The 12,256-nt window shown below is 42.6% G+C and overlaps 1 protein-coding gene across 7 annotated transcripts in view; it reads left to right on the forward strand.

Annotated features, from left to right (window-relative positions):
* Positions 1-12,256, forward strand: part of ST3GAL3 (ST3 beta-galactoside alpha-2,3-sialyltransferase 3) — a 198,432-nt gene that overhangs the window by 140,663 nt on the left and 45,513 nt on the right. For all 7 annotated transcript variants that reach the window (XM_068405794.1, XM_068405792.1, XM_068405796.1 and 4 more), the window contains 2 exons: positions 3,152-3,247; positions 7,720-7,906. In XM_068405794.1, coding sequence (XP_068261895.1) covers positions 3,152-3,247; positions 7,720-7,906 — 283 coding nt within the window. The remainder of the gene's footprint in view (positions 1-3,151; positions 3,248-7,719; positions 7,907-12,256) is intronic.

A 12,256-nucleotide genomic window follows, 5' to 3' on the forward strand; every position in this document is an offset into this window, starting at 1 on the left:
GTCAAGACCACCATGGTATGAGTGGTTCAGACATGAAGCTGGGCAAAGGTGATTAACTTATCAGTTATGATAAGTAAAGGCAGAACCCTTCAGGTTTTGTTTCTTTTTTTTTTTTTGGATAGAGATAGAATGATGTTGTCCCATTTTACAGCAACAATGAAATACTTTCTATATTTTTATTAGTAACTGTGAGGATGTTAAATGACAATTATATGTCTTTTTAAATCAGTAAGCATTGATGGGTATTTAACGAGTTAAATAAAGAGTTCTTTTTGTTCTTACTGTTTGCTTTTTAACCCTTCTTGGGATGTTGGATAGAACTGCAAATGTTTTGCATTCCTGGAGAAACACGATGACAAAGAGGTGGCTGTAAGTCAATTAGCTCAGTTGCGCAGGAAAAATCCTGGAAAGTTAGATCTGGGATAGAGCTAGGATGGCAGCATAACTGATGTGAGTTATGTTGGTTTTGTGGAGGTGAAATCTTGTCCTGTAGAGGATATATTTTTCAGATGAACTAGAAGCTTGATTAATAAAGGTAACCTATTAAAGGTAGGCATTACTTATTTGTCTCAGTCCATTATATTCTGAGTCTACAACACTGTTACAGACATATCCTTTTTAGGAATAGGATATGTCACATGGCTTTAAAAAGTTACTGTCAGGGTTGAGAATTAATCCTTCAGTGACAGTTCTAGTGTAATCCTGCTGTCAGGTGTTCGCAGTCGTTAAAACCAATCTGGAGGAAATGTAAAATTACACTTGGAAAATTCGCCAGAGCCAAAGACTGGGGTAGTAAGGAGTAGGAGGGCTACGTCAGTCTAGACCTTTTTGTAGGGCCCTTCTCCGAACATCCTTTACTGGAGGCAAATCAAAAGTCAGACATCTCAGAGGTGACAACACAGATCATGCTTTTACATTCTGCAAACCAATGACTATAAAAAGAGTGTTGGAACGAGGTACGTAAAATCTCTGTGTAAAAGGGACCCTGCTTTGAGCAGCGTTAGCTCTGCATACTGGTCTTCCAGAGTCAGTGCTTCAGAGATCTGGGGAGAAGATGAAAATGGTTGAGAGGTACGTCAAATGTGACTCAAGATCTAGGCGAGCTGCCATACTGTAAGAGATGTGATGTGCTTGCTCAAGTTTGTACGGTCAAGAAAAAATTAAGAATGGGCTTTGATCAGTCTAAAAGTACTGTGTGGGAACAGGGCCATGAAGAGAGGCTGCTGGAACAGCTTTGGCTGGTGGAACTGGTTCTTTTATCTCATGTGTAGTGGCTCGTGCTCACCAGTCTGATTATCCACCTAGAAGCAGATGTTTACACACAGTAGTTTGTCAGTAAGTGGATCACATGCAGATGTGGAAGGGACTGCTGACAGTAGATGGTGCTTTAATTTAGCAGAAAAGGGAAGAATGCAATTAAGTGGTTTGAGGCTGAAACAAACACATCTGTATTCAAAATTGGTAAGAGCTAGCATCCTAACAATAAGTGGGAAGGGGATAGAGGAGTGGAGTGTCTATAGCTTGCAGCCTTTGGATTTCAGCATCGTATTATTCTTCAAAATGTAAAATTAAGAAAAGTCATGGCTCAGAGACAACTGGGTAGAGAAATTACGGTATTTCACCCAGCAGTCTGTTGTTTAGGAGGTTAAACTTTCTTACCATGATCATCAAAAGAGCGTATTTACATCTGAAATTTCACTTGACTAGAACTGAACTATATCTCTTTTCCCTCCTGCAGCACCTTTTCCTTCAAGGTTTTGACAAAGCTGTTACCATCTTTGCCACTCGGTTCGGTGTACTTGGGGTTGATTCTTTCCCTTCCCTCCTTGACACAATATACTACCTGAACCAGATCTTGCCTCTGCTTTCTTCTTGTCACCAGAACTGTATTTTTTTGCTGTACCGTTGTCTGTAAAGTTCTTTATCGTGATTTGATTATCACAAACATCCACACTTCTTCAGCCCTTAGGGACACGAGCACTGGGCTAGTATGTCCATCTTCTTGAAGAGGTTTTTTCTTTTGGAAAGGCTGGGTTCTGCAGTGAAACGTTATCTGGGCTGGGGAAGCTGTTCCTGAGCGTTTCTTGGTGCTGTTAATTCTGCACGTATCTCCAGCTAATGACTCTGTCAGCGGGGTAGCCCTCAGTGGTTTATCTGAGTCTTTAAGTGCGCTCCAGCCCCGCTCTCCAAAGACGGACCCCACGTAAGTAGAGCTTTCCTCACGCTGACACTTTAGACTGATCACGGTGAGGACAGCCTAGAAGAGGCCAGTTGACTGTGCCTGGGACTAAGGCGGCCTCCTAGCCCAGAGATCTGCTCCAAACAACTGATTGCCTTGGACCTTTTCCGAAAAAGTCTCTGCAGACACGTATTCCTTCAGTGAATGACCAGAGATAGAGGCACGTTGCCAGAAGAGCCAGCTGCGTTTGGGATTAGATGGCTGGAAAGAAGGGCTCTCTCCGTCTTCAAAACGAAATCACTTTTTAACATCTGCTGCAGAGAGTTCTCGTGACTCGCAGTTACACAAGAAACCATTTTCTTCCTTCTCTTTCCTGTTTCTTTGTTAATTAAGGTTATTTTCCTTCCCCTTCCTCACCCATTGTGTCTCCATATATGTTTCCTACTGGACAGGAGTGTGAGGGGATCCTTTTTCTATCCATTTAGTGGTTTTCTGTCTCTTGAAGTCTCATGATAACTGCAGCAATTTTGCACTTAGCAAGGTGAGCACATCCCAGATAACCTGGCAAGATCTGCCTGCACTCAGAAAATTGCTTGGAGAGAGGGCTTCCTCACTAAGCCTTTGGTTTATTGTTGTTTCAGTGCTAAATGAATAATGAGAAGGTTTAAGTAAACAGATGGGTTTGATTCAGGCCCATCATACCAGGGGTGTGGGGGGAGAGGAGCTACTTGTCCTGACAGCTCATCTCATTAGGCCACACGTGGTGTGAGGTGTTGAAAGCAGTTTGTCACGTGTAATGCCTGGGCACGATGGGGTGAGCTGGGGATCAAGTGTATCTCTGTCCTCCCCTTAATTCTTAATATTCCAAAAGGTTTCCTGTGGTTCTCAGATGGGTGCAAAATAAATATGTGCAGCTTGGTGTGTTTGAAGTTATGTTACAAAAATCACCTCTTTCCTCTGTTTCTTCCACAGTCTCAGCTGCCGGCGATGTATTATTGTGGGAAATGGTGGAGTACTTGCAAATAAGTCGTTGGGGTTAAAAATTGATGACTATGATGTTGTTGTCAGGTGAGTCTTTGGCATCACAGTTTTCTTGTCATATATTCAGTTTCTGTATGAGTTCACATGCTATGCAGGCAAATGTTAAACCTACACTAGTGACAATATCCATTTGTATGGAAGGAATAACTAATATGGAGGGGGGAAAAAAGACCAAGAGCATATAAATGTTTGTTATAAATGGTGATCACATCAAAGGGTAAAGGCACTCCTCAAGCATTCCATTTTCCACAGCTGTTTGGGAATGTGGTCTCTCCTGTGATCCCACTTCAACCTTCTCTTCATAGCTCCTTTCTAAAAGCTGCTGCTTTTGTGATGCCCTTAAGTGGTGAAGCAGTAAAACATACTGTTAGATCTGCTCCCAGATATATCACCTAGGTAGCTCAGGGAAGTATTATTGGTCATACATGTGTAGCATTCCCCAGGACTTACACTTCACAGTTAGGATGGGAAGAACTAAGAATGGTGCAGCATAGGGTCTTAGGAAGCAGTAAGCCTCCGTGAGGGAGGACCCAGTAATGATTAAACCTAGAAATTCTGAATACTTTGCCTCTCTTTCACTGTGGATGATGATGAAGTTGAATAAGGGAGCAGAAGCAGAGTGGCATAGGAGTGGAAAGGACCACAGCCAAAGTTAGGACTTCTTGCTTTTGCTGAGGACCTGGATCATCGCCATCTCAGAATGCTTGAAAAACGTGCTGATATGTGAAATCACAGGTCTAGTCATAACTCTTAGTAATAAATCTGTCAAGTCAGGGAGGTATTCTGGGTGACTGGAGATTAACAAACGTAATACCTGTACTAATGGAGAGTGAGAGAGAGAGTGCGTGTAGGAGGGAGGGGGGGACGTGCTCTAGGGAGCTACAGACCCATTAGTCTGACTTGAAAAAAAAGCAGAGCTTTATAGCAGGTTCTGAATCATAAGTAACAAAATATTACAATGGTAAATAAGAAAAGTGGGATAAACTACAGTGTACGTTTATAAAAACTGATTTAATGTAGTCTAAGTTGGTATTTGTTTTTCCTTAGTAAGATAACTGATTCCATATTAAAGGGAATGTAGCTCTTATCATCTCTCTGAACTTTAGTCAACCATGAGACGTGGTGGCAAATAGCAAATTCTTAGCTAAGGCGGAAGAAAGAAAGGGATTAGTAAAAGAATTTAAGGCACAGTGAAGGTATCATTTAGCATGGTCTCCTTTTTCTCCCATGTGCTAGTAATGGGCACACATGAGGAAAGAATACAACATACACAGGGTAGTAAATACCCTCTAACTCTGGACAAACAGACCAAGAAGATCCCTTTCAGTCTTTTGTTCCTGTGAACTGTTCCCTGCTTCCCTGGCAGTGCTCTGGACACAGGGATGACTGTTCAGAATAGGATGAAACTTTTATAGCCCTTCTCCTAGTTCATCCCACTATCAGTTGTTAGCAAAGAGCTCTTACTACTCATCATAGTCTCGTGACTTGCAGTTATTTGAGCTGAATTAAAATTCAGTTATAGCCTTTTCTTGGGCTCAGAGTGTTCAAAAAGTAGCAAGAGAACAGTTTCAATCCATCTGGACTAAGCCACCCACTAAGATTTACATCAGAAAGCTCACTATTTAATTTCCAAATGAAAAGTTCAACCTTTTCTCTCTGCATCAGTAAATCTAAGTCAGTTTGCAAGCTGAGAGGATAAGAGGGCAGCTAAGCACCTGTGCTGTTTGTGGGATGGATAAAGGAGAGAAAAGTCAAGTGTAAAGGTTAAATGAAGCCGGGTGCTTGGATGTGGGACTGAGGATGTGAGAGCAGACGACTTCTTAAATGTATCCAACTGCTTCCTTTACTCCTGTGGAAGCTGGGAAAGTCCCTTGTTTTACTGCATCCTTTTTTGTGGGTTGCAAAGCTCCTTTGAAGGATCAGATTGGGGACCTAGGAGATGAATTTTAAGGGGGAAAATGTGGTACACTTGTGGACAAAGGAGTGATCCAGCAGTATGTGGAGTTTTTTGATGGCTCATGTGTTACCATGTGAGGATTGCGAATTGCAGCAAGAAATTTTTATATTGTGGTGAGGAGAGTGAGATCAGCTTTGACAGTTCTAAAACAGCTTGGAGTGAGTTAAGTTACTGTTTTTCCTTAACTGGATATTATCAGATTTCAGTGCACATGTTATTTCCAGCTGTCACACTGTTTACCTGGCAGGAGCTTCTTGCAGCAGTCAGTCATGGGTGCTCTGAAATGCCTCCTTAGAATAGACTGCAAACGGGAAAAAGAAGTGTGTATCAGAAAGTCCTGGTTAGAATGAGATAGGGATTCACCTGATGATGATGATACTTTAGTGATATTTGAGAGGGTCCTCATGGTGCCAAGGTTAGGAGTTAGTGTTCCAAGCTCCCTATGTCATCAGTGGACATGGACAGAAAAACACTCTGAAGCTTCTTATGGAGAAAACTGCCTGTTCATGGGCAGCATGAGGAGGCCTGGCATCCTAACTGAGGTTTTTTAAGTTTTAGCTGTGTTTAACCACCAGCATGTCCTTCCGGAGAAAGGGTTCAAGCTGTGTAGTATGTACCTTTCGTGAACACAGGCTGTGGCTGCCAGAACTTTTCCTGCTCCGTTGCCTGCGCTGCCCCTGGGGCACTGACCGTGGGGCTGACAGTGCTGGCTCATTAACAGGACTCCATCACTGTGACTCCATCAGCAGCTCACATTCTGGCCCTTTGCTGGAGACCTCAGTTCATTTTACTTGGGGAAATGGTTTGTTTTGTTTCCTGTCTAGATACAAAGTAGGGGTCCCAGGTTTGGGGAGCTTTAACAAGGTAGGCAGCAAAACAGCGAACCCAGCAGCTGGGGATGGGGAAAACCCTGCCAAAGAGCTACACATTGACATTTGAAACGACTGCAGATGCTAGCCTTCCCTTCAACTTCAAGAAGACAGATGAAAATATATATATAACGCTTTCTTTACATAGTACTTTGTTGTATTTATCTCTGTTACCTCCAGAGCCACGTGCTTTCACATTATGTAGGGTCATCTACCCCAAAGAGACACAACGCCTTGAAGTTTAAATGATGTCCATAGCAAAAGTGAGTGATGTGTGAATGCACCGTCAGCAACAGAGGAAAAAGCAAGGGATCAGGCTGGCTGAGAGCACTGTTTTGCAGGCAGTCAGGTCTAGGTACCTACTAGGTACCAACAAAAAAAGGCTTCATCTCCTCTATAAATTTTGGTGGTGCTGATTCTTGTGTTGTTTTCCCTTTAGTATCTTATTCCTAATGATAAAGTATTTTTACTAAAAATACATAGGAATTTATGCTCCTTAATTCTGAATAGGATTTCAGGTTGTATACAGGGATTTTCTTCTACTAAAAGGTTTCCCACCTAAAATGCTTACCCAGGCTGAAAGAGACAAATCCAGATCCTCATTAACATTCCTACATAGAAAAATTTGCAGTCCATAAGCACTTTCCAGTATATTGAACTACCCCAAGTCAGGAAGGCTGCAATAATTCAAGCAGGCAATGCTGTTCCATCAGGGACTGCTGTTTGATGTCAGCAAGATTTGTATTCCAAGTTACTTGAAATTTCCTCAGCTTTGGGTTTCTAGTTTTGAATAGAAGCTCTGAATAACTTTAATGTCATGAAAGTCATCATTGCTGTTGACACCAGAGTGGTTTGGTTTTTGAAGGGCAAAAACTTTGTCCCTGAGGGGTGTTTTAACAAAAGTACAGCTAAACGTGTAGCATTCCCTTAGAAATCAGTGTGCCCAAGAGCAAAGCTGTGTGCCTGCTTGGGTCTTTTCAGAGTGGGATGCACTTCGATGGCAGAAACTCTTCTGAGTCAGTGAGACCGCAGTGGTGCTGAGCCTCACCCCAGCTGCACAGCCCTACCTCTTCCTTTGAGCTGGCATTGCAGGGCAGCTCACCTTCTGGACGGGCCAGTTTGGGTAATTAAACCAGGTGGAGACTGTTCCTTTGTTTTTTTGAAAATTATTAGCTGGCTTAGATCCCTAAACAATCTCACTGCAGGTAAGATGAGCAGTGTAAGCTCTGGACTGGGGTAGGAGCATGAGAGCAGTTTCAGTCTGCTTAAACTGCCATTCTCTATTTCAGCCCAGCCTTGCAGAATCGAGTAAGATATCCCAGGAGTGATGGGATGTTAAAATATTAATGCTTAGTTTGTAACTCTAAATTTGCAAGGACAATATTTTTCAGTTTCCTTTTCCAAAGCTTCCAACCCAATTTAAATCACAAGAGTGGATATGCAGAAATGGTTTGCGTTATATTCAGTGAAATCATATAAATAACTTCTAGTTATGTTGTTGTCACTTGGTATAAAGCTTCATAAATGTTTGTGATGAAGAACTGCAAGAGTTAACGTTTGGTGCTGTAACAGCTTCGTACAGGGAGCTCTTGCCCGGCAGTGATTGCTGTGTCATCAACATGCACGAGTCTAAGTGGGAATCCATGACAGTGTCTTCTCTGGTTGCCCTGCAGGCTGAACTCGGCTCCAGTGAAGGGCTTTGAAAAAGATGTGGGTGGCAAAACAACTCTCCGGATCACATATCCTGAAGGTGCAATCCAGAAAATGGAGCAGTATGAGAAGGATTCCCTGTTTGTCCTGGCAGGATTCAAATGGCAGGATTTCAAGTGGCTGAAATACATTGTTTACAAGGAGAAGGTGGTAAGAACACTGTGTCAGCTGACGTTGTGAAGGTCACCTAATTAGAAATGGTGGGCAGACGTGATATCACAGTCATGTTTGCCACGTTTTGGTCTGAGGAGATCTCCTCTGTGTGTCCTGCTGCATTTAAGTGAAGGCTTTTTTTACTTCCATGGGCTTCAGCTTTAATTAAATACGTTTTAGAAAGGCATCTCTCTGTAACCTGACCTTGCATCACAGATGAGGCTTTCTATTCAAGATTACGTTAGTGTGTACTATGAACAATGAATTTAATTTTTATTTATTTTAAAGAGTATATAAAAGGACCAGCTTTTGAATGGATTTTATGCACTCTTAGGATTTAAGAGCAGAGGAAGGAAAAGAGCAATGGCAAGGGGAAGAAATGGGAGTTTGGGGATAAGGATGTGATGGCACAGGAGGGGAGGAGCAGCACAACTTGTTGAAAAGGCTACAATCCGCAGACTTCATGTGACCTCCTGAGTAGCACAAGTCATTATATTTTGCTCAGTTCTTGCTGTACTGAGATTCATGATTCATGTTTAGCTAAAGTATCACCCAGAAGAACAGTATCAAGTTTAATTTTAAACACTGAAATGGTGAATCCACTGCTTTCCCTGTGTAAATATTTTGTCCCAGTCAGTTGCATTAGTGCCCTTCTGAAGTACCATGGACCTGATACTAGTCAGGGTTGTTCTCTAATTCACCCACCCTAAATGGAATCAGGTTGTAATCAATGACTTCTCATTCAGTGGATGGTTTGTCTTTATCTGTTGTCATGAAATCCAGAATAAATGCCCTCTATTTGGATATAGTTGTTGTTTTACAAATCTTATATATCTGTTTTCAAATTTATTTCATGATTTTTCAACAAATAACCAGACAAACAGATTAATGTTCAGAGGACAGGATGTTATATCGTGTGTTTAGAGACAGAGAGAGGAGGTTGGCAGCTCACCATCTACAGAATCAAACCATCTGGGAATATAATTGTATACGGTTGTTACATAGATGGCCTTAAGGGCTCATACTTTGCTCTTGTCTCACACTGGCACCAACTTGCAATTATTTTCCTGGTACCAGATGGATTAAGTTACCTGTCAGCCTCTGGGCACGCACAAGTGGGCTTTCGTAACATGAATAATTGAGTCAAAAGCAATTTTCTTTGGTTTATGTCACGCTCTTGTTCTCCATTCTGGGCAAGGGAAAGCCCTGGCAGTGTCAGTGCCCTGCAACCTGAACGCAGTCATAGGGACTCCTAGTGTTTAGCTTGAAGTTCAAAAGGATGGATTGGTTTACTTCAAAAGAAATTGAATTTCTACCTGATGCTTGCAGTCCTGTGGTCATCACCAGATTCTAAGGTGGTATACACTGCTCCTGGAAAGATGCAGCAAATTGTTTGTTAAAACTTGCTAGAAGACTGGGGAAGGGCGATTGCAATAATCTCAACTAAGTGCTTCAGTGCCCAGCTTGGCTGAGTGCAGAAAGAGCTTGAGCTTCTTGCATTGCATGTTACTTCAATGCTCTTGTGGTTGGCTCCTTGTCCTTCATTTCTTTGGAATAACCACTCCTTTTTTTTCAGTTCTTCTAAGTGATGTTTTCCAGATCTCTTAATTCCTGTTGCTCTGTTGAATGCCTGCAGTTGATTCATCTTTTTCTTAAAGAGCAGTGCCCAAAAATGTACAGAGTACAGCAAATAGAGAGGAGCAAACGGCTACTTCACTAGCCTCTCAGTTCTTTATACATGTGCTGTTTTGACTGCCTTTTCCACAATGGCATGGGACTGAAGTGTCCAGTTCCTTGAGACTCCAGGTCTCAGGAAGAACTGCAGAGCAGCCACCTCCTCAGCTGTGCACCCTGTGCTTGTGCCGTTGGCTCTTCCTGCCAAAGAGCAGCACTGTGCACTTGTCCCTACTGATTCTTTCTTCCAGAACACTCCTCCAATTTGCCAAGTTCCTTTGGCAGAGCTTTCCAGCATACCTGCCATTCTTTCCAGATTCATGTCCTCTGCAGTTTAATAAACATACTTTTTACTCCATCATCCAGGTCGATAATGAAAACACTAAACAAAGTTGGTTCCTAGGCAGACCCCAAAGTAATAACATCCTTCCATTTCTACAGTTAGCCCACTGAGAGCTCCTCCTGGATAGTTTTTTGCCACTTCTGAACTTGTATCACAGTAGTGTCATTAATGACATTTTTTGGCAAGTTTGTGAAAGTGATAAGTCAGAAGCCTTACTGAATTCCAGTTCATGTCTTGCTTCTCCCCTATGATACCTTTTTTCCTGTATAAAGAAATACTATTTTTTTTCCCAATAGTGATTCACTCTTGACAAATCCACCTGGGTTGCTACTCAGTCTTTGTTATTTTTTTCAGGTGATTACAATAATTAATCTTGCTGTTCTGAGAATCAAAATCATAAATCAACTCTCTTCCCTTTTTTTGCCTTCTTAAGGCTAGGCACTATTTTCGTCCATTTTTCAATCCTTTGACACCCTCCCCGTTCTACACAAGTTCCAAAAGGGAATCATTTCTGGTTTTTGAGGCTGCTGAGCCAGTTCATTGAATACTTTAGGATGCAGTCCAGGTGACAGGAAAACATCTGTCTTGTCCTCTCTGGTCTAACCTCTCTTTATTTGAGGCTGAGATCTTGCTGTCACTGGCTGTAGCTGCAAGCAGGTGGCTAGCACAGCTGCTTTTTCTAGTGGAAACCAATGCAAAAAGCGCTGTCTCTTAGCTAGAAGAAATGACCTGATGGAGAACTAACAGTGCTATGGGAATAACACGTAGGCGTCTGTTTGTTCTGGTAGTGAGTGTTAGTATTTTTATCAGTGTGTGGTAAGTTCAAAATGACAAATGCCTGCCCAGTGCTCTCTGTGGAGAGTTTCTGTTTCTCTCTCAGCTGATTTTCCGGAGAGAAGAGAGTTTCTTCCTTTCCTGGATCCATCTAGAGGCACTTGCTTGACCTAGGAGCTCTGTATGCCACTGTTGCTTGTTCCTTATCTGACATTAGGCCAACAGCATCCTGGCTTGTGTCAGAAATAGTGTGACCAGCAGGACTAGGAGGTGATTGTCCCCCTGTACTCTCATGTCCAAAGAAGAGCAACAAAGCTGGTAAAGGGTCTAGAGCACAGGTCTTATGAGGAGCAGCTGAGGGAACTGTTTGTTGGGGAGGCTGAGGGGGGAGACCTTATCGCTCTATACGACTACCTGAAAGGAGGTTGTAGTGAGGTGGGTGTCAGTCTCTTCTCCCAAGTAAAAAGCAATAGGACAAGAAGAAAAGGCCTCAAGTTGCACCAGGGGAGGTTTAGATTGGAAATCAGGAAAAATTTCTTCACCAAAAGGGTTATCAAGCAGTGGAACAGGCTGCCCAGGGAAGTGGTGGAGTCACCATCCCTGGAGGTATTTAAAAGACGAGTAGATATGGTACTTAAGGACACAGTTTAGTGTTGGACTTGGTAGTGCTAGGTTAACGGTTGGACTTGATGATCTTAAAGGTCCTTTCCAACCAAAATATGATTCTAGGACTTCATCCCCACTGCAAACCAGTGGGTAACCAGGAGTCTGACCTCAGGACAGAGATAAGGGAAATGGAAGCATCCTGCTGAAGAACATGACTGCTGTGGAAGTGGACACATTCCTCAAAAAAATGGGCTGAACTCTGCCCTCTGATGTTTCCTTTGCCCCTGAATGTTGATGGCAACTGCATGTGTCCATGGTACAGTCCCAGGTGGGGTATGAGGCTTTCTGAATTCCTTCAGATACCAGACCTGGACCTGCTTGGCCAGAGATTCTGTGCCAGGTACTAGTATCCTTGCCTAGTCCTCTCTCGATTAAGTGAAATCAAAGGGAGTTTATCTAAGAACAAGTAAATGAAAGGCGAATGGCTATTGCTGGGGTCAGTGGTCAGATAAGCTTATTCTCCCTGCAGCTGAGAGGGATTTGCTCTGTGTTATGTTAGTCTTTTGGCAGCACTTGCATACTGAGGAAGGGATAAGTACTTTGTAGAAAGGAGGATTTTCCAGAGATATTATAAGGAAAGGATCAGGGTGATGCAGAAGCAGCAGCAGAATGGTGAGGCAGAGGATTTGGCGTGTTACATTCAGTCTGGTGCAACAGCCTTCCGGAGAGATGCATGATGCCTTGGTGCCCTGGGAGGCACTACATGCAGAAAGAGGAGCACTGGAATATGGAACAAAGAAAAAGTAAAATCTCAGCATTTTTTTATTTCACACTAAAACAGAAATATCTGGAAGCAAATAAAAACTCGAGAGAAAAGATTATTCTGGAAAAAGGACAGGTTTGTCTGAATACTTCTGGGTGAAGCTGGCAGTTCTGGGTGAGCTGGCACT

This window comes from Nyctibius grandis, chromosome 8, assembly GCF_013368605.1.
Source record: "Nyctibius grandis isolate bNycGra1 chromosome 8, bNycGra1.pri, whole genome shotgun sequence".
Classification (NCBI taxonomy): Eukaryota; Metazoa; Chordata; class Aves; order Nyctibiiformes; family Nyctibiidae; genus Nyctibius; species Nyctibius grandis.